This window comes from Salvia miltiorrhiza, chromosome 1 (genome assembly GCF_028751815.1).
Source record: "Salvia miltiorrhiza cultivar Shanhuang (shh) chromosome 1, IMPLAD_Smil_shh, whole genome shotgun sequence".
Classification (NCBI taxonomy): Eukaryota; Viridiplantae; Streptophyta; class Magnoliopsida; order Lamiales; family Lamiaceae; genus Salvia; species Salvia miltiorrhiza.
In genome coordinates, this window is record NC_080387.1 from 66778762 (window position 1) to 66806657 (window position 27896).

General features: G+C 35.7%; 4 protein-coding genes across 6 annotated transcripts; 2 read left to right on the forward strand and 2 right to left on the reverse strand.

Moving 5' to 3' along the window:
* Positions 1-279: 279 nt before the first annotated feature.
* On the forward strand, positions 280-11661 carry LOC131005204 (probable protein S-acyltransferase 23). Its single transcript, XM_057932039.1, has 14 exons — positions 280-717; positions 811-951; positions 1376-1488; positions 1591-1670; positions 2433-2596; positions 3255-3393; positions 3496-3595; positions 4214-4265; positions 4380-4451; positions 4582-4680; positions 5538-5616; positions 6188-6336; positions 6936-8042; positions 10198-11661. Exons 1-13 carry the CDS (start codon positions 469-471, stop codon positions 7122-7124), a joined length of 1626 nt encoding a protein of 541 aa, XP_057788022.1. The 5' UTR covers positions 280-468; the 3' UTR covers positions 7125-8042; positions 10198-11661.
* LOC131005203 (pentatricopeptide repeat-containing protein At5g15280, mitochondrial) lies at positions 7838-11661 on the forward strand. Its single transcript, XM_057932038.1, has one exon. It carries the CDS (start codon positions 7838-7840, stop codon positions 11534-11536), a length of 3699 nt encoding a protein of 1232 aa, XP_057788021.1. The 3' UTR covers positions 11537-11661.
* Positions 11662-11761: 100 nt separating this feature from the next.
* LOC131005205 (L-galactose dehydrogenase) lies at positions 11762-14939 on the reverse strand. Of its 2 annotated transcripts, none has more exons than XM_057932041.1 (6): positions 14835-14939; positions 14395-14683; positions 13842-14070; positions 13179-13478; positions 12751-12879; positions 11762-12141 (listed from the first exon to the last, which is right to left on the reverse strand). In XM_057932041.1, exons 2-6 carry the CDS (start codon positions 14568-14570, stop codon positions 12010-12012), a joined length of 966 nt encoding a protein of 321 aa, XP_057788024.1. In that variant the 5' UTR covers positions 14571-14683; positions 14835-14939; the 3' UTR covers positions 11762-12009. The 2 variants fall into 2 exon arrangements, with proteins under 2 accessions (XP_057788024.1, XP_057788023.1); XM_057932040.1 differs by having other exon boundaries at positions 14849-14937.
* A 515-nt stretch (positions 14940-15454) lies between these two features.
* Positions 15455-20791, reverse strand: LOC131005206 (uncharacterized). 2 transcript variants are annotated; one of them, XM_057932043.1, is made up of 5 exons: positions 20353-20791; positions 19833-20002; positions 19044-19186; positions 17969-18046; positions 15455-17866 (listed from the first exon to the last, which is right to left on the reverse strand). In XM_057932043.1, exons 3-5 carry the CDS (start codon positions 19143-19145, stop codon positions 15611-15613), a joined length of 2436 nt encoding a protein of 811 aa, XP_057788026.1. In that variant the 5' UTR covers positions 19146-19186; positions 19833-20002; positions 20353-20791; the 3' UTR covers positions 15455-15610. The 2 variants fall into 2 exon arrangements, with proteins under 2 accessions (XP_057788026.1, XP_057788025.1); XM_057932042.1 differs by having other exon boundaries at positions 20345-20791.
* Positions 20792-27896: the final 7105 nt, after the last annotated feature.

A 27896-nucleotide genomic window follows, 5' to 3' on the forward strand; every position in this document is an offset into this window, starting at 1 on the left:
CCAACACCTTTTTAATGAAAATGATGACTCTCCTTTATTTTACTTCTATCCCAAAAATATACTACAAGTATAAAAGCTATAGAGATGAATTTTACCTTCATATGCTTTTTTCCAATAATCACAAATCTAGACGGAAAGAATCTTGCGTATGCATCAACATTAGTTTATAGCAGCAAGTCATCGGAAACGATGTCAAAGAAATTGAGGAAGTTTTACGAAATATATTGACCAATCTCACTTTTACAAAAGTATTTCTACAAAAAGACTATGATTTCATGATATCAAAACAATATAAATAAATGGAGCAAGTTATTAATAAAGTGGCACCTTCCCCCTCCCACTACAGTTGAATCAGATGCTGTTTCAACTCTCAAACCCTAAACCTCCATAAAATACTTCGATATTTTTAATCACAATTTACATTCATTTTTTATATAAAGACAACACAGAAATTACTTTCAGTCTCAAATGGCGTCGTCTGAAATCGAAATCGAAATCGTTTCGGGTTCCAATGAACAGAAGCCTGCCAATGGAAACCCTAACGAACTCCATATCGTCGACGTTTACTCGGCCGCAGCCTATGGAGACTTCGAGAAGCTGCGGAACTTCGTCGAAAACGACGGCTTTGCTGTCTCCCATCCCGACGGCAACGGCTACTACCCCCTCCAGTGGGCCGCCCTCAACAACTTTGCCGACATTTGTCAATATATTATTGAAGTATTTTCTTCATGAATTGAGCTGTTTCCGGTTAAAAATGTGTTCCGTTTTCCGCTGAATTGGGAATCTTACGCGATATTTTGGGTTTGCCAGAGAGGTGGAGAAGTGAACGCAAAGGATAATACGGGACAGACGGCACTGCATTGGGCTGCAGTTCGAGGATCGATTGCAGCTGCAGATGTCTTGCTGCAGAATGGGGCGCGAGTTGAGGCTGATGATTTGAATGGTTATCGGGTAATGCAGCATTTTATTTTGAAATAAAAATAAAAATTAGCAAGTTATGTTGCTGATGCTCGAGAATTGATGATGATTATGGAGTTGTGTATCGTCGTATTGTTATGCTAGAAGGAGAAGCGTGTGAATGATGCTGAAGATCGAGTATTTATTTTTCCCTACTCTCGGAGAGCTCTCACTTGATGTTAATAGTAGTGATTTTCTCTTAATTGGCGTATCTTAATCATGAGATAAAATTGAAAGAAGAAACTTGCCATAATTAGTCTATGATTTGTTTTAGAAGTTCTGTGGCTATGTGATCGTCTTGGTCTATTTAGATTGCAGTCTCAGAATCTATCGTTAAACAAAATGGCAACATTTTATTAATTGGTTTCAGTCATGTATGTTACTTTATGTTCAAATCTAATAAATATTTTTAGAACAGGCAGTTCATGTTGCTGCTCAGTATGGCCAAACAGCATTTCTCAATTATATCGTAGCTAAGTATCACGCGGATTTTGATGCACCAGACAGTCATGGAAGGAGCGCATTACACTGGTGTGTAAATGCCCCTTTGACTATCTTATGTAGTTACAGTATTTATTTTCTGAAAATTTGTTTGCAACTACTTTTATTGCTTATTGGCTCTCTTTTGAACAGGGCTGCCGTTAAAGGGTTTGCTGATACTATTAGATTGCTTTTGTTTAGAGATGCTTCCCAAGGAAGACAGGATAAAGAAGGTAGGATGTAATGTATTGTAAGGTGCTCTGAGCTACATATAACTGAAACAGATAATATCATAAAGTAATAACTACTATTAACTAAATAGAATGATCCTTGGGTAAACTTCACTGTTCATTTCTAATGTCGATTATGGCATTCTGTTGCTTATTCTTTCTGATATGCACATGCAATTGATACCACCCTTTTTTTGGTTTAGCCTTGTAGTTCAGGATTTTAGGATTCCAGATACGCTAACGATAGTTAATTCCTTTTCTCCATACAACATAGGAATGGGAGAAAGCTGCTTTTGTCTTTATTTTTTCTTGTTTATGCTGCTTGTAAAATGTCAAAATGAGATGTACTTTTGGAAGACATCCCTCATGGTAGGTGTCTAATCAATATTGCTTTGTTGTATAAAACACTTTAACTATGGATGCCTTGTAACTTTTTTTGGTTATTTGGGGAACAAATGCTTGCTTGTTTTTGTATCTCTGGAGAAAGAAAAAGAGAAAATGAAAAGACCAGACAGAAAAATTTGTTTTTCATGGAAAAAAATAAAAACTTATTTATTTTAGCCACATTCAAGACTTCTTGTTAAAAAAGTTGTGGATATATTTTGATGCCATTTAGGAGTGCATTTCTAAGTAATCCAGAGACACCAAAAGATTCATGCTCTTGGAACCATTTGCCTCTTTATAACTCACATAGTAAAGTTACTCATTCCAGCATGTTTTTGGCTTGATTTACATTTTGTTGATGCTGATTACTTTTTTGGTTAGGCTGTACACCTCTGCATTGGGCTGCATTGAGAGGAAATGTTGAGGCATGCAGTGTGCTTGCACATGCAGGTTCTAAGGAGGAGTTAATGGTAAAAGATAAGGCGGGGAAAACTCCTGTGGAGCTTGCTTCTGATAAAGGTCATCGGCATATCGCTCTTTTCCTTGTATGTAACTCCATTGGTACTTGTAGTTGCAATAATTTCATTTCACATTACTTGTGGAGACAAAATGAGTTATCATTAGGTAGAAAAAGTTCATATGGTCTTTTTTCAGAGATAGCATTACAAATGAGTTTAGCCTTCTGTGCTGTTCTGATAGTTATGTGAATGTGCTGTCCTGTGCTGTGTAGAGTGATAAGCTTGAGTGTTGTTTCTGTGAATGTGGTGTTGTTTTTATTGGCATTTAAGTATTTCTGGACCAATTCTGGTAGCAGCTACTGTTTTGACTTGGTCAAGCATATTGGTATTGATGACCGAGTTAAGATCAAGAAGTCATCAATCCATTGATATTTCTGTTGGACTAGGCTAGGCGTGACTCCTGACTCCTGAGTAGTGGAAATCAGTTCAGGTGGGGTATGTTGAAGGTTGGCTAGCTTTATTTCAATTTTCTACGTTTTCCAACTGAATGTTTGGTGAGTTTCTGGATGAATAGATCTCTGACAAGGAAACTGTATCCTCATCAGCAGCAATAAATACTGTTCATAATCCCTTTTTGTTGTGATATCTTTATTTCTGCTCCATATTTCTGAAGCTTCTTTAATTTTTCCTTGTAAGACTTTCACATCATCATCAGGATGACATAGAATGATTTGATGTGATGCAGTCAAATGCATTGAGGGCAAGAAGCAAGGATTGGAAACACAGGATATGCTCTACGCAAGATGGAAAAGTTGGTTATGCCCCAGTTCTTTTCTCATTAGTGGTTGTTAATGTGATACTGTTCATTACCTGTGTCCTTTTTGGTAAGTTGACATGTATTTTTCTTTGTAGTGTTTCAGTTTTCTTTTTTGAGAGCCATTTTAGTGTTTCAGTTACCAAGCTAATCATTTTTCTTTATGTGCTAGCTCCTAATCTAACAAAAGTTACTGCAATTGTTGGACTTTGGGGATGGACGGGTGTGTCTTTTGCTGTTGGCTCTTTAATCATGTTCGCTCGGTGCAGTAGGTTAGGCTTCTACATTCATATAATGATGATATATAACTGTATACCATAAGTACAAGAGTTGATACTGTAAAGTACGAGAAGTGTTACTTTTACCCTGTGTCATGCATAGATTATTGAAAAAATGATTCACAAATGGGCTTCTAGAAATATTTTAGGGGAAGAAGGGTTGTTTCTGTTATACCGTATTGATATGCATCAACACCAACGTAAGCGCTGAGTTCAAGTTAAGCAAAGGAAAAATATTTCCTCAGCTGTACTTTTATTTAGAAAGTACATACTCTGAGTGCTTCAGTTTTTCTATAACTTTGAATCCTTGTACTTTTATTTGCCCTGCAGTTTTATGCATACACTTTGAGTGCTGGACCCTAAATCTTTTAGTGTAAATAAGTATGCAAGGTAATGACATTTATGAATGAGAGTAAATGGTTCTAGTGTAATAAGCTTACAGGCCTTAGTGTTTATGAACAATATTATAGGGTCTCAATTCAGTTAACTGAAACTTCTTTCTTTCTTTTTATATTCATTTTGTATGTTGATTGTTGAAACAGTCTAACCTTGTTCCTGTAGCTAAAGTTTTTGATTGGAAGTTAGTGATGATGCCTCACATTTTTACTGCAGTAAAGATCCAGGTTATATAAAAGTTGGAACTGCTAGCCATTCTGATGCTGAGGTACTGATCTCCATTTGACAAGTTGGTTACAGCATGATTTTGAAGATTAATCTGCCCTCGTCATAATGTTTGTTACTTTATTTTGGAACTGACTTGACTGTTTATATCATGCAGGATCCTTTATTGAGCATTGATTTGAATAGTAATTGGAATGGAAATTGGTCCCAACTCTGCCCTACCTGCAAGGTCCTCTATAATACCATATTTTGAAATCTGAATGGACTGTTAATTGCCGATATCTTGGAATGATCTTTTGATGAATAGTGGCTTAAATGTTCTGATATTTGGGTTATGTCTAATTGGATGTGCCTTCTAGATAATAAGACCGGTGCGCTCTAAGCATTGTGCCATATGTAGACGCTGTGTGGAGCAGTTTGACCACCACTGCCCTTGGATCTCGAATTGTGTGGGGAAGGTACATGATATCTAAATTTCTGAATAATGGGCTGTTTGGCTTCTTTGTATGCAATTATATGTGGACCAGTTTTGAGCTTCGCTGCCTTGCTTCTCTCGGATGTCAAGATGTCCTCCATAATTTATACTCTTTCTTCTGTGTATTTTAACCTTCACATGGTTCGATTGATTTTATAGTACTTTTGGAAATATTCTTTTAATCTGGTATTTGCCAGCACCTATCCTGGATAAAATGCTGGCTGCTGTTGTGTTTCCTTTGTTTAACGTAAAAAATACCTTTATAGACAGCTTCTATACCTTCTTGTTTGATGCATGCCTGTACATGCTTGGAAGGATATTCTTGGTTACCAAAAAGAGAAGTAGTGTACTAATTCAGCATCTTCTACTTTTAAATATTGGAAGCTGATTCTTGTGTTAAATAGATGGACTTGGATCTGGCACCTGAGACATTTGAATGAACATCTGTCATGCCTTTTAAATAATACTTATAATCCTGGTTAAAATATGAGTATCATACTTGCTTCTTGCCCAATTCAGTTTGGTATTCTGACTTGGAGACTTACAGTTCAGTTTTATTTACAAGTCAGTAAAAGGATAATGAATTTGCAACTTCTGTTTCCAGATTCTTTTGGATGTTCGTTTTTGCCCTTTTTATGTTTACTTATTTACAGAAGTTGGATCTAATTCAAATACTTTTCATTCCGTCAGTGTAACAGTTAAGACCTTGTTGCCAACATATGCTCAAACCAATCTATCCCCATTTCCAAACCTCTGTAGATGCATGGATCTCTCTTGACTGGTTCTTTATTATTTTTGGTCTATGTTTTCATTCTTAGCACTTCTTGTTTGAACTTGCAGAGGAACAAGCGGGACTTTGTTGTTTTTCTTTGCTTTGGAACTATAACAGCAACAATTGGTGCAGCAGTTGCTTTACAAAGTATGTTCGAGCAAATGCATATCATATAACTGTTAGTTATTGAACTAGAATTGATATTAAAATGTTCTGAACCTTTTTGTGTGAAATTTGAATTCAGCATTAGAGCATCAATAAGGCCTTTCATGATTTGGTTTTCTTGTAAAATCTTAAAATCTATTAATTTTAAATTAATATTGCCAGATTCATAAAACTTTTGTTTGAATAGGTTCAAGCTCAAATGGATATCAGATCCATGGCTTAGATTCGAAACTCTCCATCCTCATGCACATCTTATTGCATTGATCAATGTGCTCCTTCGTAGCCATTTGATGTTTGGCCATGACTTTTTTTATATATAAAATACAAAGATTTTCTTCATGTTAATGTCTAAAATCTATCGCTTACACCTTGGGCTGAGTATTTTCATGTTGATACCCTGACCATCTTGACTAACCGCGGAATTCTTCTCGTGCTTATTTGGGGGAAAATTAGGAATTGATTTGCTAAATTTGGAACAGTATTTCTAAAGATGTTAATGAGTTGAATGAACTGTAGAAGTTCATCTAAAATGATCTGTTATGTTATGTAACAGGAATTTGGACATCTGTACTACCCGTGCCAACTGGTGAATCCTGGACCCATTTCGTGTTATTTAATTATCCCGGTCTCATTGCTTTCCTGGTTATGGACGCTGCTATCTTTATTGCTTCGGCAACTTTATTGTCAATGCAGGCTACCCAGGTGAAGGTTTTATTTATTGTCTTAGATTTTCATAAATCATAATTCATTTTATTTCTAGGAGTAGCTGGACATTTCTAATGACTGGTTGTTCTATGTTTCAAGAGTCGAGAGTTTACCTAAAAAATGGCAATATTCTTTTTCTCGATACTATGATCCTACCCGTTCATCCTGTAGACTATCCATAATTTTCATGCCTCTGCACTGCTACCAGTTTGCTCAACATTATATGTAAGTTATTTTTCCCCAAGAGAAAATGTGCTGTAGTAATTAGAACAGAAGGCATAACATGTCGGTCATATACAGTTGGATGCCCCTTGAACTAAGCCTTCAGTTTCTCTTCTTCATTTCATATCTTTGAATTCTTTTTAATGGATGTTTAGAAGCATGATTGCCTTTAAAAGTTCGATTTCTTTCAAGCTAGATGATCTGTAATTTGCCTGCAAAACATCCAATTCCGGTAAGTGATCAGCACACCCTATGAAGATCCATCTAATCCTTTTCCTTTTAAAAGTAAATTAATCTTTAGGTCTTCTTGTTGACATGAGATGCATTTGCTGATGGTGGTAAAAGAAGAGGCTCTCATCCTTTTCTCTATACAGATTGCTCGAAATATCACCACAAACGAAGTGGCGAATGCAATACGTTATGGGTATCTTCGAGGGCCAGATGGACGCTTCCGGAATCCTTATAATCATGGGTGTTGGAAGAATTGCTCGGATTTCGTAGTACATGGCTACACAGACGACGACGAGATTGCTTGGCCTCCTTTGCAGCGGGTGGCCAGATAGTATATATGATACAGAAGCCCCTGGATTCAGGATTGTTGTTACATAATAGACTAATGTAACTGGTTGTTAATATCCTCTCTTGTATAACGCAATACTACAGATGAAAAAAACAAAAAAAAAACTAGTTGATGTGAATACAAATGACTAAATGAGTTTCTCAACTAATTATAATGATTGTTCTAGGAGTTGGAAGATCTCTATATTGTAATATCCATCAATGATGATTTGGACAAGGATATGTGTATTGGTATTGTGTTAGCAACACATAAAATTCTTCCTCAATTTCTGTTCCTTCAAAATTAAAATTTTACCAGTATTTTTAAAGAGAATGAAACACAGATACGGCTTTTGAACTTTATTTGGGTCTTCAAACTTGGTATCATGTCTAATTGAATTCTTCAACTCTTGTTTCGTTCGATTAGATCATTGAATTTTGCATCAAGCTATCATTGAGTTTAGTCATATCGAAATCGAAATATGAAACGTTCTACATGTCCGCAAAAGATTGCCAAATCAAATTTCTAATTCATCTAAAAAATTCAGCCTAGATTTGCTAATAACTCTGCAAAATTAATTCACTAGAAAACCAAGTCTGATTCTTCAGAGCTTCCTCTCTCTCTCTCTCTCTCTCTCTTTTTTTTTTTTTTGAGCAAAGAGCTTTCTCATCCTTCCCAAATGTTGCAACTTGTACTGCAGCTGCTACGTTTTCATCAATGTATGTTTTCTCACAAATCCTTTCCAGACAGCCTTCTCGCAGATGGATTCCACCACTTCTCACTCATCAATGTAAAACCCATTTTTCCACTGAGGCTTCGGTTGTAAATAATCTCGCCCACAACGACTTATCTTCACAAAGTTTCTCTGGAATCGCAAAATCTGTGATATCAAAGTGTTCAGACGTTAGGGCTTCAAATAAAGGTGATAAATCTAACACTCTTTTACTTCAAGATTACATTTTCAGACTCTCTGACATATCCCCTAAGATAGTGCGTCGATTTTGGAGAGTTTCCGTATTAAAACCTGAAGATGTTCTTGAAATGCTGGTGGGTTTTGAATGTAGAATTGAGAAATCTGAGGTTGAGGTTAAAAAGGTTGAATCTTTGTGCGAAATTTTCAAGTGGGCCAGCAATCAATCTAGAGAGTTCGAACATTTCCCTCGTTCGTGTAAGATTATGGCTTCGATGCTCGTGCAGTCCGGGTTTTATCGGGAGGTTGAAACTTTGTTGTCAAGGAGGGAATGCCAACGATTTCTGTTGGATTGTGAGGAAGTTTTCGGTGATTTGATTAAAGGGTACGTGGGGAAATTTGAATTGGACAGGGCTGTGTTGGTTTATGAGAGAATGAGGGGCCTAGGTTTAGTGCCGTCGGGGGCAAGTTATCAAGCCCTGCTTAGGTATTTGATTGAAGTTGATGCAGCACAGTTGATGTATCATGTTTATGAGGATATGATCAATGTGGGACTAGGAGGGAGTGTAGAGGAGAAATGGATTCATGAAAACGTAATTCGTCTGCTTTGTGTGGATGGGAGAGTGCAGGAAGCTAGAGATCTGTTTAGGAAGGTCACAAGTTTTGGAATGAAACCAAGTAATTTAGTCGTAAATGCAATTGTTAGAGGGTATTGTGATAAGAAGGATTACGATGATCTGTTGAGTTTTTTCGCTGACTTTAAGGTTGTGCCAGATGCTATACATGGAAACAAGATTCTCTTTTCAGTATGCAGAAGCTTTGGTGTTGAGGAAGCCAGCATATTCTTGCAGGATTTGGAAGAACTTGGTTTTCGCCCTGATGAAATATCAATAGGTATCTTGATCGGATCCAGTTGCCGTGAGGGGAAATTGAAGAATGCTTTCATTTATATGTCAAATCTTGTGTCAAGAGGTCTCAAGCCGCATGTATATTCTTATAATGCTCTCTTAAATGGGATGTTTAAGGAGGGTATGTGGGTGCATGCTCGAGACGTACTTTTTGAAATGAAAGATATGGGAGTTACTCCCGATTTGTCTACCTACAAAGTACTCTTGGCTGGATTCTGTGAAGCTAGACAATTTGACGAAGTGAAGGCCATAGTTTGTGAGATGTCGGACTATAACTTGGTGAAACTCTCAGCAACCGAAGATCCACTAGCCAAAGGATTCGAGCTCTTGGGGATCAGTCCATTGAGTGTGAAGATTAAAAGGGACAATGACAAAGGATTTACTAAAACGGAGTTCTTTGACAAACTTGGTAATGGACTTTATTTACACACGGATCTGGATGAGTATGAGAGGGCAATTACTCAAGTTCTTGATGATGCCATGGTGCCAGATTTCAACTCCTATATAATGGAGAAATCACACAGTCCAGATACAAAAGATATTCTCATAGTGGTGGATGAAATGTCACGATGGGGGCAAGAAATATCTTTGCCCACCTTGTCTTCATTATTTTGTTACCTTTGTAGAGCTCCCTTTGGTGTCAAGGTCATAAACCATCATTTGGAGACCATGTCCAAATCAACTTATCAGCTCGATGGAAGCACTTTAAATATGCTCGTTCAGACTAACAGCAAAAGGGGATTCACTTTTAGGGCAAGGACGATTTTTGATGGTATGGCACGGAGGGGTTACAAAATTGATAATGGTACGTACTCTGCTTTGTTGGTTGATGCGTGCAAAAAAGGTGACTTGACGAGCCTCCACTTCTACTTGAAGCTTGCACGTAAATCTAATTGGTCGCCTGAAGTGAAGGATGGAAAGGCTATTCTGCGTTATCTGTGCAAGAACAAGTTGTTAAATGAGGCACTAGAGTTATTTGAAGCCATGCTCTTAGTCAGCTCTTGTGATATTTTGGATATTTTTGACTCATTACTTGAAGAGCTTTGTCGTCAAGGATTCACTAGCACGGCTTGTGTTTTGATAGACGAGTTTTCAAAACTAGCCACCTTTTCTTACGACATACCTTATAGCCGTATTATGAGTGGGTTTTGTCGGGAGAAAAGGTTCACAGAAGCCTACAAGGTTCTTCATACTATGATTTCTAAGGGCTTGCCTCCACCCATGGAGGCATCCATTCACTTAATCTCTCACTTGTGCAGGACGAAGTATGAGAATGCCATTGAACTGAAAAATATGTGCTTGAGGAATCAGTCTTCTGCGCAACTTCCTTTCCACTCTGCTCTCATGAATGGGCTCTGCAAGTCGGGAAGGTTTGGAGAAGCAGCTCGTCTATTCACAGAAGTACTAGGAAAGGGCTTAGTTCCAGATGCTGAGATGTATAACTCTTTGATTGCAGGCTATTGTGAAGGAAATAACTTGAAGAAAGTTAGAGAGACACTCGGGGTTATGATAAGAAAGGACTTGAGTATCTCTACTTGTAGTTACAGCAACATGGTACGCCTCACATGCAGAAACGGAATGTTCTCGCTTGCACTAAGTTTGAAAGAGCTTATGCTTCGAGTAACTCACATCCCAGAGCTCGTGCTATATAATATTCTGATATTTCACATTTCATCGAAGCAGAAGAAACTGGATACCGTGATTGGTGCTCTTCAAAACAAAGGACTACAGTTTGATGATGTTACTTTCAATTTTGTCATTCGAGGACTCCTGCTGTGTAAAAATGTATCAGATTCTCTTCACTACCTGACAGCTATGACGAGGAAAGATCTGAAGCCAAGTAATCGTACACTACGAGGAGTTATCAGTTCCCTCTGCCACGATGGAGAGCTTGAGGTAGCCTTGAATTTGAGTCGAGAAATGGAATTAAGAGGTTGGATTCATGGTTCGGTGATTCAGAATGACATTGTTGAGGAGCTTCTCGGTAAGGGTAGAATCCATGAAGCAGTAGGGTTTCTTGACAGAATGGCGTTAAAAGATCTGATACCAAACCACATCAAGTATGATCATTTGATCAAACAATTTTCTCAGCACGGTCGTCTGGATAAAGCAGTTGATCTTTTGAACATCATGTTGCAGAAAGGAAGCCCTCCGGAGGGCAGCAGCTACGACTGTGTGATTCAAGGTTTGTGCAATGGCCAGAAGTTGGATGAAGCTCTGGATTTTCATAAGGAGATGTTGTATAGGAAGTTGAAACCGAGTATGATTACTTGGGACACTCTTATTCGTAGAGTGAGTGCAGGTGGTCGAGTAGAAGAAGCAGATGATCTGCTTAAATCCATGATCCGGTTAGGTGAAACTCCATACCGTGAGACATTCAACTGCGTGATTGATAGATACCGGTCAGAAAAGAACATTAGCAAGACGTCGGAGCTCTTGAGTGTTATGCAGCAGAAGGGTTATGAGCCAGACTTCGACACACATTGGTCTCTGATAAGCAACTTGAGCCATTCCACTAAGAAAGATGATAGCAGTTTCCTGTCGAGTCTTCTCTCTGGTTTCGCCTTTAAGGGGAAGAACAACTCCACAATTGGTTGATGTACAGTTATCATATCATATCCCTGTAAATTTAATGTTCAATTTTGCATGTATCCAGGTCTATAATTGTCAGGCCAAATGCCATAAAGTGTTATGCAATAAATTTATTTTTTCTGTGTCCTTCAGTTTTGTCTGTAACTTTTGAGTATTTGAATTGAGTTGAATTGAATTGGCCCCTGTTCTAGTGCAATAAAATTACAAGGGTTGATGTTTATGAACAAGATGTAGTGGTGAAGGAAGAGAATCTCTCCTTTATGCAGATTGCTTGATATATCAATGATTTAGAAACGGATACATGTTTTGGTACTGTGCTAGCAATTCACACAACAAATTGTATGTATCATGAATGTTACACGCAGCAACCGTTTTAACATTACATAAATAGAATTAAAAACGGTACATACTTACAACCAATGAATAATAGACGAATAAAATGGAAAGGGATTTCAGCAGTTTATGGATGATAACAATGATCAACTCTGCTGAATGCCACTAGGCCATGTCTGATTTTTCACAGGCTTCAGAATTCCTTCAATCTCTGATAGGGCTTTCTCATCCTTCCCAAATGTTGCAACTTCTATTGCAGCTGCTACATTTTCATCAACCTGACATAAACATCATGTTATTCACTATAGATCTACTCCTCCATGTAATTTATTTTTACAAGGTATTATACGTAAAATGCCCACTATAATGTGTGATAGTCATTATCAAGATCTTTCCGGCAGTGGAGCCAGTGTTGTGAGATTATCTAGGTCGGGTGTACGTTGAGGCAGTGTTGTAAAAAATCCCCAACAAGTTCCACATAGGTCCCACTCAGGAGCTAAGCATTTTACCAATTATCCGATAAAGATACATGTCTTTTTAATTTAATACTTTCATAAGTCTCTCTAAACAGTCTTTTAAGAAGTTATATTGAGGCATCAAAGACAACTCAACTATATCAATATGAAAAAGAAACGAAAGAATGAGCACTACAGTAAAAGTCAAGAGAACGGAGATTGGGATACTACTTTCTATTCAACCATTTGTCTAATAAAGCTACAGGCCCATCTAATCAGAGACTTCTATAGAATCTTCTAAATATATCAATAATGTGTCTAATGTGGATTGTACAGGAAAATAGGTAGAACAACAATTGAAATATACAAGAGACTAGGCGTCAAGTCATGGACGAAACATTTAGTGGCCGGTGAAAATGGAGTAACATTTACCTGTTTGACTGAATTCATCCCAACCAAGATAGTAGAAATATCTTTATTTGATAAGCTGTATTGCAAAGACAGTTTAGATATATTCTTTCCTTTCTCTTTACAATAAGCAGCAGCATCTTGACATGCAGCCTGAGAGGAAAATATTCAGAAGCTTAATTGCAGAACTGGTATAAGCAGCATTAAATAGATTGATTTTTAACTAAGAATCAGTGATTTTAACATATTAGTCAAAAAAAAAAATCCTTGCACACAAAGCCGCACAAGATTCAAGAGTACCTTTCCCTTTTTCGGGTGCAAAGTACAAGCTTTTAGTTCGAAGTATGGTATGAGAATGAAAACAAAGTATTATTTTGAAAGCATTATCTACTAAAATCATAATTAATTTGGAAGCCCAAGAATTGCACGGAGCCTAAAGAAGGCAGAATCACCTTGAGTTCCACGGAAGCAGGGTGCCATTCTGGAGGGCCACTTTCAGTAAGAAGTCCCATAGCAAGTGGAGAAGCACTTATTATACCTACACCCTTGCTCTTCAAGTAAGGGATGAGGTCCTCCAAAGTGGAGTCGTTTACACCGTAGTGACAATATGATAGGACCACATCAACTGTTCCAGGTGGAACTCTATCCAGAACATAAGTGAAAATTCCCAATGGAAGCCCCGTTATACCAATGAATTTAACCTTTCCTGCTTCCTTCAATTTATGAAGTGCAGGAATGGTCTCAGTCACAATCTGCACATAGAAAACCAACTCAAAACTTTTAAATCAACAGATAGGTGAACTTCAATACAATGAGATCAGAAGGTGTATTGTCATAACCTCACGTCAAAATGCCAGATTTAATTTTACAGAAAGTATAAGATAACACAGCTTTCAAGAGACATTTCTCGGACTTCATTGTGAGAGTTTGAAAGTAGACCACGTCATGCAATCAGATAAGAAACCTTATTTGACTAAGGACATAATTTATGGATATGATGCAGGCTGTCATTGAGAAACAGAACATAATAGCAAAAACCCAGTTCTACAAGATCCAAACAATATCACCTCAAGCAATTAATCTTAAGCATACGGAGATAAAAAACAAAATAGAACCTGATCAAGTGAGCCAAATTCTATATCATGACATTGCAGGATATCTACATAATCAAGCTGCAATCTCTCCAGGCTCTCATCAATGCTCCTCGTCACTCTTTCAGCACTAAAATCGAAACCTTCTTTGTACCTTCCACATTTTGTAGACACAATGTACTCATTTCTAGGTACTCCCAAAGCCTTCAATGCTTTCCCCAACATCTTTTCAGATAATGTTCCTCCATAATACCTAAAAATCCAAATTCAATTCACCAAATTCAGGAAGATATTTGAACATCCGACTAGTACTCAAATTAAAATCAGCTACTGCATCCACAAATCTGAAATGTCAAGAAAACTAATTAACACAACAAACATAAATTAGTTAACAGTCAATTAAAGTTGCCACAAGAAATAAAACGAAAAAGAAAAAGGAAACATAGAAACAATAACTTTCTGAAGGCAAGAGGCGGAAAAACAGAATTTTAAGGTACAACAGTGTTGGTGAAGCAAAAGCGATAGCTGAAAAGGAAAAAGAAAGAAAAATCCTAAATTGGGAAGAAGTGTGCATTACGGTGATGTATCGAAAAAGTTGATTCCGAGGGTAAAAGCTTGGCGGACGGTGGCGATGGCGTCGGCTTCAGATACGTGTCCGAAAACATTACCGAGAGGCGAGGCGCCGAAGCCGACGCAGCTAAGCTTAAGCCCCGTATTGCCCAACGGCCGGAGCTCTAGCGGGGTTAGCGCCATTATTGAATATTGATGGAGTGCTGAGGAGTGACGGGATTGGTTGGGATGTGTTTGGTTAGCCTATAATTCAACTGCTTCATTTTAATAGTATCTCAAATATTTCCACCGTCCCACTTCAAATGTCTCCTTTCTTTTGGACACGAAAATTAAGAAATGTATAAAAAGTAGATAAATGGATATAAAGTAGATAAAGTGGGTTGATGAAAATTATTTAAATATCAAGTATAAAGAGAGAGTGTATTGCCAAAAAAAAAGGAATGAGACATTTGGAGTGGAACAATCCAAAATAGAAAATGAGACATTTGAAATGGGACGAAGGGAGTAATAATGATAAAAAAAAAATGATCACATTGAGTTGGAATTTGTGACTTAGAGTCGCTGTTTTGTTGGGTGGTTCAAGTTGAAGTCAGACAACGACAAATAAATACTTCCATTATATTTTTGCATTTCAATTAGGGTCGTATGCTATGCTACGATTCTATCTTGTATGGTTTCTTTAAGAAAATCGATTTAGACGCTTATGAGTTATGACCCCTCTCTCTCTCTCTCTCAGCATGGATGTTGGACAGAATATTCGTTGTGCATCTGTAAACTAAACTTGAGGGCTAAGCCCTCAATAACTGGATAGTAGCAATTGACATCCATCCAAAGAAACGATTTTTTTTAATAAAATCATAATAATGTTTAAATCATCAGTATGTTAAAAGAAATCAAAAGTTAATCACGGTCACCTCAATCCTTTATTTCTTTAATCTTTTTAAATATTGATCTTAAAAGTTCTTTCTATAGTAATTAGTACTAAAATACCCTGCATATATCAGTTGGGTTTTGAATGCAAAGATGGATAACTCCACCTTCCCCATCTCTTACTCTTATCGCGCAAATAATCCAAAAATGAAAAAGGGCAACAAATATAACTAGCCAACAAGTCAGGATTTACAAATCTATGGGCCTAGATATATCTATCATACATTTGGCTGTAACTCATAAGTACATAACTATGATCACATAATCTGGTTTTGTAGTAGCTAAATGCGGCATCATTGAACTTTTGGGAGAGCTTTTAAGCGGGCTTTCTTCTTACCTGGTCCAAGCTTCAAAAGAGCTTTCGCAGGCAACTTGGACCGTTGATGCTGTTGCAGCAGCTGCCACCAGTGAGACTTCTTCACTGTCCTCTTCTTCTGCCCATGCTCACTAGCCCGTTTCAACTGCTTTGAGTGTCGCACGTGCCTCACCAGACCTCCCATCAGCCCATGGAAATGGCTCTGCTGCCTCTTCTCACCAACCTTGGATTTTCCAAACTTTTCCACAGCCTTTGCTCCTCCATATGCCTCATCTTGTCTTTTAGGACTTATGGCTTTCTCTTTGTGCTTGTCCAAGGACGAGCTACGGCTCTTATTTGTCTCATCATTAGTATGATCACCACGATTATGGTGGTGGTGGTGGTGATGGTGGTGGTGGTGGTGGTGGTGGAAGACTACTGCCAGCCTATCTTTCAGCCTCTTCAGTATCCCAGATTGCTTTTTGAGGTTCACGCCATAAGCTTTCTCGACCCTGCTGGGGCCTGATTTCTTCGATGTGGAGTGCATGGGCCTTGCATGACTTCGGGTTGGTTGTTCATACGATGAATACTCCTCGTTCCTACTGCTGCTACTGGCAGTTACTTCACGAGCTCCCTCTCCGCTAGATGAGGAGTAAACCTCTTCGTCGCTGTAGCTCCTATAACGGCTGTTCTGGCTCCCACTTCCATGAGACAGAGGGGTATCCCAACTTCCACTGCTTTTACTCGAAGTTACATACTGATGCTCTCTACCCCCATCTGTCACCGAATCATCTTCACTATTGCTATCAACACTGCTTGTTTGCTGACTGCTCCAGCTGGAGTACGAGTCAGTAGCTGTACCGTCTGATTCTAGATTCTGCAAAGAAGTCCTTCCTCCAGTTGTCTGGTGCGTGTCCTTATCCCGTGCATCCGACTGGTTTTCATGGAAGCCTGAGCTTGCTAAAAGGTGAATCGCTTTCTTATTTGCGACAGGTGGGTGGTTTTTTGGATTCGTGAAGCTGGATGATGGCTTGCTTTCTGCTTCCTCCACCACAGTCCGGCTTTGATAAGGACTCTCAATGTTAGAAGCAGAAGAAGTGGTTGGCCAACAGGGGGTAATATAGGATGTCTGATTTGGAATTAGTGCAACGCCGCTAGGCATATAACTGTTGGAACTCACTATCCAGTTCCCTGGCTCAATTTTCTCCACAATGGCATTCAGATTCTGAACATAAATCTTGTTTACTTTCTCTGTTGGAAACCTGCATCTGCCGGTCGCCTCTTCTGACATGTCTACGACACCAGCGTGGGAAAGAGGTTCACTCTGGATGATATTATTTGTTGATTGCTTCAACACAGCCTTAGTTGGCTGACTCTCCTTATATCTTTGACTCGAGGACAAATGTGGTTGGTTTCCTGCTTCTGCGGTCGTTCTAGGCACTTGATGCACTGGATAGACGAAATCATCCATAACCCTTTGGCCTGAAATTTCACACAACAAATTATTTCTGGTCATCAGATTTTCACCTAAGCTTGTACCAACGCTTGGAGCTGCATCGTATTCTGTCTGCACGGCTGACTCAGTTTCTGGAACACGATGCTGCTGCTGAGTAGAAGAAGTCATCTCAAACAAGTGCAAGCGATCTTCTCCCATACGCAATGCTGACATACATAATTCAATCTGCTGGATCGCTTTGGAAGCTTCTTGAGATAAGCAGTCAGGTTCCCCAGGTTTACCGATGGTTTCCATATTAGAATGACAAATTTCTGAGATGTCAGTTGCCATTCTATCAGATGAAATGTCTGCACCTCCAATTACGTTCAAGTCAGACGGTCTCTGCCTCCGCTTCTCACACTTTGAATCATCTGACATGTTACTTGATAACCATCCAATTTCCTTCTCACGATTCCTTACACTGTTCTGCCGATACTGGTGATCAGCATATGTGTTTGAGTTCCGAACCACTTGGTGAAAATGTGTCTCCCCTCTGGATCCAAGTTGTTTGACAGTGTTCCTTTGACAAACCCTGCAGCGTTTCTGTCCAATTGAAGGCACTCTATGAATTGATTGTTCCATGGCACCACCTGCTTGACTCCATTCAGGAGTGAGTCGGCCATCTGAACTTTGATCACCTTCCACGGCTATTGACAATCTTGAACGTGTTGTAGGTCGTTCCTCGGAGGCTACCTCATCTAGTTGCTGAAGCCGAGCAGGAGAAAGTGCCCCCGATGTTTCGGCTTGACCTGCAATGACCTGTAGCGATTAATCAGAGAACTGCTTAGATATGTTAAAAGGGATAATCTGAACACGGATCTTGCATTGAACCTCAACAAAAGAAACACCAAGCATACATACTTCTGAATGTGTCTTGAGTACTCTTTTAGTCTCCACATCCAAAAGATTCTTTAAGAAAATCCGAGCGTGCGCATCTAGCTGTCCGAATGACAAAAGATAGTCAGGCCACCATACACATGGAAATTTTTCCTGAATGGAACTATTGATTGGCAGGGGTTGTAGTAAACCCAAATTACGAAAACAGACTTAAGGAAAAGAAAAACAAGCTCAAACATACAAAACCTAATGAACATGCTTTATGATGAGTACCCTTAGATATACATAAAATAAAACTATCGGTGGACGATAATATAAGGAAGATCACCACATCGATTTAGTGACAGAAAAGACTTGAGAGTTCATTATGAACTAAAATTATGTTGTGTTCACATAAATGTGTAGTCTGTTTGCCACCAGAATTTTATTTGATATATGGCAAAATATTTGCATAGCAAGTCGAAAACAAATAAATAAACAAGCATGCAATGCAAGAACATAACAAGAAAATGAGTTCACTAGTTTGTAGTTAATGCATACAATCTCATCTACAACCATCAAGTAAGAGATGAGCCCTTGACAATGTGCAGAGTCACAAATAGCCTAGAGATTCTTACATCCACAGGCTCTCAGTCCACAAGTGAAACAACTTATTCATACGATTCTTCAGTTCAAATAGGTTAGATGTGTTCTTATGGTTCTCAATTCCCATAGAGAAAATAACTGGCGATTAACATTGTATGTACCATGTTGAGTTCGTTATAAGAACCTCCACATGATTATTATGACAAAGAAACTAAATTAAATATTGCTTCCTGGATAAAATAGAAAGATCATATAGGAAATAAGTGCAAAAAACTAGTAAAATATTTTTAGAGCTTCGAAATAAGATTATTAACAGTTCCTGTGGTTTGAAGTTCACTTCAAACTGGCTTACTATTACCAGGAAAAAAAAAAAGAAATAGAAAAAAGACTATCCTCAGGCAAAAAGATATAAAGATTGTAAACATGTGTATCACATTTTCATTCCAAAACTGGTGATAATCTGAAATTAGAGATAACATGACCAGAATCACTTCAATAAGCAAAATAGCAATACCGAATCAGAGCCGGAGTCCGAAGCTTCGTCTCCATCGTTTTTGAGAAGCCCATAGAGTCTTTTAAGGGCATGAAGATCTGATTGGATGTCCTTCCCATCCATTACCTTCTAAAAAACTTGGCAGAATATCACCACGTACAACACTAACAAATGAGGGAAAACGAACACTTAATACAGCATATGATATTTCTGAAAAACATAACACAGTGTGAGTATTCTTGCTCTAACGCACACACTAAAGCGTGTATCTAGCCACAAAAAAGGAAAAAAGGGAATCATGTATATAAAGATAAGCCCCAAGAAAGATGTTGTTATTGAATGTCAGTGGATGCAAGACAATTAGTTATTCACAATTATAACAAAAGTTGATGAAAGCATTAGTGCAATGTAATTTCAGTAAGTATTTCCCCATACATACCAAACAATTATTAAATAAATGTATTAGCACTCAAACCCATACGAGTATTGGATAGCTTCAAAGCCTGCATCAATTCAACAATCAAGACTTTGTTTCTTGCAGTAATCTGATAATTTGGAGTTACACAAAGGGAAACAGAGTCGAATATACTTCGAATTAAGACAGTAAATCCCAGTTTTATGGTCTCAAAAGAATCCTCGCTCCAGTTAGAATGAAAAAGGCCGCATTCTTCCTACTGTCACAGAATATCGGAAAATTCACGTACACACACAAACCGAGATCCAACAAGTCATTTATACATGAAAATACAAATCATAGTCACGTATGATCGAGAAAATATATGAAATAACACCGGAAAATTTGATGAATACCTTCAAGCTTAGAGGCGAACGCAGTATTTCTGCGGCCTCCGACAACACGCCATCCGCACCTCCGACACGAAACTATGGAAGAACTTTACCATACAATAAATGCGAGTTGCAGAGTTTTGATGATGGAAACGCATTGGGTGATTTTACAAGTTTGCTTGCATGAAGGTGGCCTGAAATGTAAGTTAGAATGCGTGAATTTTAGGAGGTTCTATTCAGAATCACTATATATTAATCTATATTAGTGACCCGTACAATATATTCATCTATATTTTTATATGAAAACACAGTTTTCTAACTTTAATATTTTGCCGGTAAAAATTTTGACAATTTTTTCTTCAAAATTTCAGGCGTTATCTAAATAAGCATGATTTCAACAACAATTTCAAAATTTTAGATGTTATTTCAATTTTCAACAACAATTTTACACATAAATATGGATTTCAGCAATCAAACCAACAAAATTAACTCAATGTCTTCACCATAAAAAATAAATATAAGGGAAATTTCCTTGCATAAAAACCTCCTTTTCCTTTTCTTGAATCTTTTTTTTCTCTCGTCTTAATCGAAGTAGAAAATTAAAAAAATGAGAACTTTGTTGTCACGCTAAAAAACAACTTGAATTGATGTCCGGCCAAAGAATGCGAAGTGGCGAAATCAGTGGGGAGAAACAGAGTCGGCGGCCTCGCCGTGCTGTTGCAACAGAAGTGCAGCAGAGCACCACGTTAAATGGCGGATCTCGCCGGAATTCGTGAAGGAGGGAAGGAGATAAATGAAGGAAAACAGAGGGCGAGAGGCTAGGGAGAGGATGGTGTGCGCGGCAGCGGCTGTGACGATTGCTGAACGAGAGTCCGAGAGAGAGAGCATTGAGCAGTTTGTGCTGTGCGTGGCAGCGTGAGTGGAGAAGAAGATAGAAGGGTTTGGGCTCATTTCATGGGCTTATTTTAAAAATGAAGAATGGACTATTACCAAAAGAAATTGGGCCGAAATTAACTAAAATTGTAAATTTTAGCTTTCTTAAATTACATTATATATTAGAAAATTTAGCAAATAGTATATGATTATAATAACATTAACAACATAAATGTTACATGATATAAAATATAATTAGAGAAAATAAAATATATAGACATAATTAAAAAATAGAAAAAGTAAATAAAAATTAAATATATAGAAAGTGTTTTTAGAGGTTTGAGTTTGGCGTAAAAGATTGGAGATGACTTAAGAGTATTTTTAGTCCTATTGTCCAATAGTGTTACAATTGCATTATATGTTTGGATTCATTTTTCTAGCTGACGAAATGTTCACAAATGCATTCATGTTTTTTTTTTTTTTTTCTTTCTAAAAGTTGCAAAATAAAGCCTAAAGATATAAGAATTAGATTAGAAGATATATAATTATGAGCGCGTAAAGATGATAAATTTTTTTAGGTATTTTTAAATATTTAGTTTTATATTATTATTGGATAATTAGTTTGGGCTATAAGAGGAAATAAATTTGTATATTTAATTTTGTGTTAATAATGAAAAATACTCATTTTAATTTGTAAGAGAATAGCGATATGTTTTCTTCATCTTCATAATATTTTCATATTATATTTTTCCACTAAAAAATATGAGATAAAAATAGTGGGAACCACTAAAATGTGTATCAATCTTTTCTTTTTTCTTATTTTTCCATGATAAATTTACAACTCAATAGAACATGCCCTAATATCAGGGGCGGATCTACATGGGTGCAAGGGGGTACAACTGTACCCTCAATTTTTTTTATTTTTTTTACTATATATATATACAAAAAAAATATAATACAATATTTTAATAATTATAATATCCACGTTAATTGTTTAACAATTTACAGTTATTTGTTCTATTAGTTTGTTAAGTTTGTGTTATTTTTGTCTTATTTTCATTTCTAATTAATAAATTTTTAATATTGAATTTGAGTCAATCCTCGAGTTAAAGTAAATTATGAACTATTAATAATGATATTAGTTTCTTTTTTTTTAAGATAAAACAATTTTTCAAAAAGCGTATTAGAAGTAGGTCTTTATATGCTTTTAATGTACTTGCCATTCAATTAAAATTGCGAACAACTATTTACTACTCCCTCCGTTCCAACGAAAGCGGTGCGTATTCCTTTTTGAGCCGTCCCAACGAAAGTGGTGCATTTCGTTTTTTGATAATTATTTTACACTACAAACAATGTGGCCCAACACACCTTTATACAGTTTTACACTATAATTTTATTCTCTTTAAATCCCGTATAAAAAAGAAGTGCACCGTTTTCGTTGGGACGGAGGGAGTATATTAAGTGACTGATTCTAATTCTAAACCCATTAATATTCTAGTTGGATATAAAAATTAATTGACGGAATGCTTAAAAAAATTTAGCTCGGGAGCTTCCGCCCCCGAACCCCCGTATAGATATTTTCAAACGTCGTACTTCAATAAAATTCGTCCCCCCTAATAACAAATCCTGGATCCACCACTACCTAATATATATATATATATATATATATATATATATAGGCCAAGGTTCAATGAAGAAGGCCTAAATGTAAGAGAGAAGAGAGAAGTAATCTCATCCGTTGATCTTATTTAATCTAACGGACATGATTTATTCACGCCATGTTCAACGGATTTTTTCGTTGAACATATGGGGGTCGAACCCCAGAACCCCCAAAAATATTGTATATGTTCAATATATTTGATGAATGTTCAACAAAAAAATCTGTTGAACATGGCGTGAATAAATCATGTCCGTTAGATTAGTTAAGATCAACGGATGAGATTAATTCTCTCTTCTCTCTTACATTTAGGCCTTCTTCATTGAACCTAACCCTATATATATATATATATATATATCTGACTACACACAATGAGATTATATTTTTCTACGGTAACATACAATACACATATAGAATAACAATTATATCACTATATAAACGAGAAAACTACAAAACAATGATGCAGAGTGTATACATAAAAAATTATCTAATCAAGCAATTATCCCAAGAACATACCCAGTTAAAGTTTGCATAATATATTTACATATAGATACGTCGTAGTAGCATCTTCTCGAACATGAATTCTATATTGAAACCAAAAAATTGCGGTCACTGTGACTTCAAGTGTGCGTAAGATTAAACTATAGTATATAATAATATTTTCTCCAATATTAATTTAACATATAGTAATCAATGAAGATCGTTGCCTCCCAACACATTTTTTTCATTACAAAAGTTTAAATACTTATTTTCTTTATTGTCTTCAACATTTGACTATAGCTTGGCCGCTTTTCGCCTCACTTTCACACATATTAATAATATTCAACTACATAAAAAAACTGTTTAACTTGATTTCCAAATCAAGTAATCGTGCTTTAATAAACTATCGACAGTGATAACATAATAATTGTATTACCAATTAAAAATTATTAATTCTTTAATTTATTACATTAAGATCTGTAAGCAATTTGAATTCGTCGAGTCAATTCTTGGGATTAACAAGTCGTACTATTCATGAACTATATTATTGGAGGAGATCTATAATATTTTCTAGTAAATATAATTATTTATAGTCTATTTGCTTGTGTACGTACGTTTGATTTTGAAAACGACAGGACTTTGTCTTTTGTTGATAGCTTAAGACAATTGATTAGCATAATTCACGAGATATGGTAGTTCAGTAGCATCTTCTTCGTTTACCTATATTAATCCAGATATATTTTCCAAAATAGGTATTGGATTTTTTATTTTTTCCATATTAATTTTTTGCTTGTAGACGTGGATCATCTTTTAATATTAACCAAGAATATCTACAAAATAATATGAAAATAATAGTATATTTCTTTGCGGCCACTAGTGCTTTGTGAGAGATTTAATTAAAGGAAATTGAATTTCTATTAGATAATCGTAAAATTAGGCGAGGACCATCAATAATTCAGGCACATATATAGTTTGCAAATTGTAGAGTCATATCAAAATGTCGCGACAAACATAATAGTATTGGATGTGACTTTTTAACCCCCTAAGGGTACCTTCTTTTTCTTTTTTCTTTCTTTTCTCAATCACCAACACACCATCGTTCCCTTATTTATTCACACGCCACAAATATACGAGTGCAATTGCGTACAACATCAAGCAAGATCCTATTTTATAGAGATTGAAAATTAAAATCAGTACTATCTTAAATTATAATTCTCTATCTAGATGAATGATAAATAAGTTGGTATTTATAATTTAAATTGAACAAGAATATTAATAAAAGCAACATTAGAAAACAAACGAGACATTAACAAAAGATAAAGATATCATAAAGCTTTGGTTTCAACAAGTTCAGGAAATCAAATAAATTCAGATTGATTAATCATTCAAGGACTCGATTATTCCTAATACAATCACAAAATAAGTCTAAATTCACTCAACACGACATACAAATAGCAAATTACATGCAAGATTACCGTCACCGGATTGTACTTAAACATGTAGCTCTCAACAGTTTCTAAGATTAAAGCCCTCACACAAGTTTCAAGACCTCCCGACTAATATTAATAAGCATATTTCATGTTCTTAGTTCATGCATTAATAATCATTTCCTGGTATCAAATTAATGCAAAATTGTTGATCAGTCAATCAAGCAAAATAAAAGCTCAAGAACATGAAAAGGAAATAATAGATCTAGATTAATCGGTCCAAATAATTCAAAATCTATCATCTGTTTACTTCTTAATCCTATGATAAAAGATTATTAGTCAAACATAGACATGTAAACTAGCAAACTATAAATAATGAAAAGCAAAATCATTCAACAATAAAATCTGTAGGAAAAATTGCAGAATCTTGCTATCTCTTGTTTTGACTCCACATATCTTATCTCCTTGTCTCGACTCTCAAGCTACACAATGCAGAAATTAAAAAAAATAAAGGCTATGTCTTTCTTTTCTTGAAGCTTTCAAAGGGTATTTATAGGCTATTATGTCAAATACTGAAAAAATAAAATAATTTTAATATTAGAGCGATATATCTAAATTTGAGATGTAAATAACGATTTTACTATTTGTTCTCATCACAAAAACATAGAGTAATATGTGATAACTATTCACACATATTAGAATTTATAAATATAATTTGTCACAACAATTGGTTATCCATCACAATAATATGTCACCAAGCCTAAAATTTCATAAATAAAATAATTACATGTATATATAATATTTTTAAATACAATAAAATCTATATTGTGTAAAATAGAGATGAGAGAAAAATAATTTTTTTGAAACTTCTAACTGGTATAACTTTCTTATTTTAAATTTATTATTTATATATAATATATCATACAAAAGCTCTTGTCGTGATCTTTAATTTGATATATATATATATATATATATATATATATATATATATATATATTATTAACTAAAAAGCATGTGTTTTAGGAAAAAAGAAAGATATAAATGAGAATGAAAGAAAAAAGAAAAATAAATTGGGAATGAGTATTTAAAGAAAATGGTCGATCTTTTTAATATGGCAGAATTTTTAATTGTGAATGAATATTTTAATATATGGATGCATATATTGTCAATGATTTTGATAAATTAAGTTGTAGTAGAATTGACACAAATAATATTTCCCACAAATATAGGGTAACAAATAAATTGATCAGGGAATTAAGAAAACTTTTGTAAGAAAGACATTAAAATAAATCTTTAGAATAGGTCCGATACTCATTAAAATACATAGTATATACACATAGCTTTTCCCTTTATATATATTTTTGTGGTGTTCTATACTAATACTGCATTATCTCATTCTTTAGAAAGTTGATGGTGATTGTACTGATCTCTTTATAGATATATATAACTACCTCTTATAAATTAATCTATCTATATACATTAAGTTGCATCAGCGTTCACACTACATATGTTGATATTTAGGAGCCAGGGTTTTTTTTTTTTCCTAATTATTAATCTATCAATTTTATAATATATCTACCAATCGACGACTTGAACGACAGAATAAGCCTATTGATCGAGTAATTCAGAGAACTATGATCATATTCATTTAAACGGATATAATAATAATAATAATAATAATACGCATAACTCATGCGGGACAGTCCGCACACAATAAGTTCTTGTAACTATGAGTTATTTAGGGTTTTAATTCAAGTTTATTAATTCTTAATTAAAATTTAATTAAAGCGAATGCACAAATTAAATTGTCCATTGACAATATGCGACCACAAATAAGATTTTTTTCCCCTTTATTTTCCTTCGTCTTATGTTTGGGGCAAAAGAGGATTCAGCCCAATCTTTACGCTTCGGTCTTCATGCCAGTATACACAATTAATGGAATTTTTTTTTTGAATTACAAGAGGTAGTATCTATATATTATATAATCAAATAAGTCATTATATAACATGCAAGTGAGACCTCTACAATTTACAAACGTAGAAAATATCTACACTACATACAAGCAGGACCTCTACAACACACAAAAGTGCCGCACGCACGTAGGTGGAACCTCTACACGTAGGAAATATCTACATCGCGTGCAAACGAAATCACTACATCTACCGCCTGTCAGGTCGCGACATTCACTGGTTGTCCAACTCACCTGCGGTGGCGACACAATCATAATATATCCGATCCACCGCTGTATCAATATGTACGGTGCTCAAGAATCATAATTCTTTTGTTATCTCAAAAAAAAAAAAAATCCGTAATTTTGAGTTCAAAAAAATTCGCGTGGTTGTGAATTTTCATATAATTAATCAGACTTTAATACTCCCTCTCTCCCACGAAGCATGACACAGTTTCTTTTTTGGTTTGTCTCACGAAGCATGACACAGTTTCTAAAAATGGCAAAAAAATTACCCTTTATTCACCTTTATTCACACTTAACGCACATGTGTCATGCTCGTGCCGAAAAGAACTGTGTCATGCTTCATAAGACGGAGGGAGAATATACTAGTACTATTTAGTATTTTTAAAGGAGTTGAATCATAGTAAACAACGTTGGGGAGTACTCGTTTGGAAAAATATAATTCGCCTGTGACACGCATCTTAATTTATTACATATATCGGACACGTCGGGGAGTACTTGTTTGGAAAAATAAGCTTGCGCTTAAAAAATCTTAAGAGGTTATATTGTATTAATGCAAAAAGTTAATTTCAAATATATATATATATATATATATATAGGGGCGCGCTCCAGTGAGATCCCCTATTTTTCGTGTAACATGAGTACAATGAATAAGACATATAATACTAATGAACAAAACGTATGTCTAATGAACAAGATGTATATACTAATGAAAAATAAAATTTAAAAAATTCGTAATGAATAAGACATATATACTGATGAACAGGGCTGTATATACTAATGAACAATGCAGTATATACTGATGAATAATAAAATTTAAAATATTCTGCTCCCTCCAGGATTCAAACCCTGCGAAAAAAAATCACCCTCCAGATACAATATCAGCCATAGGATTGATAAAATAAACGCACCAAATCGTGCCCTAGATCTCACTAAAATTAGGGGGTCTCATTGGAGCGGCCCCCTATATATATATATATATATATATATATATATATATATATATATATATATATATATATATATTGTAATTACAAATTTACATTAGATGCGTGTTTAGTATTGGCAATAAGCCCTTGTTTGGTCTCATGCATATATTTCCACTTCCAACTTTTATTATTTCCGGTAAAGTTTGCAGGGTGCATTATATACAATTAATTATTTTTGTATGGCAATTAGAAGTCTAATTGAATGAACATTTTTTTATTATATATCTATTGTAATTAGTTTTTGACGGTGTGTTTTCTTTGGTGGTAAACTTATATATATAAAAAGAGAAATAAAAAATCTCTCCTTTTAAATTCTTCATTTTTCTTTTCCCCATTTTCTATAAATTAATAATTTCACTGTTTCTTCTTCCTATTTTTCACTCCATGGTAAGATACTATTATCATACTAAGCTAATACATCTTGATAATCTTATCTCTCTTTGGAGTTAAAAGAAAGAATAAAAAAGGGCG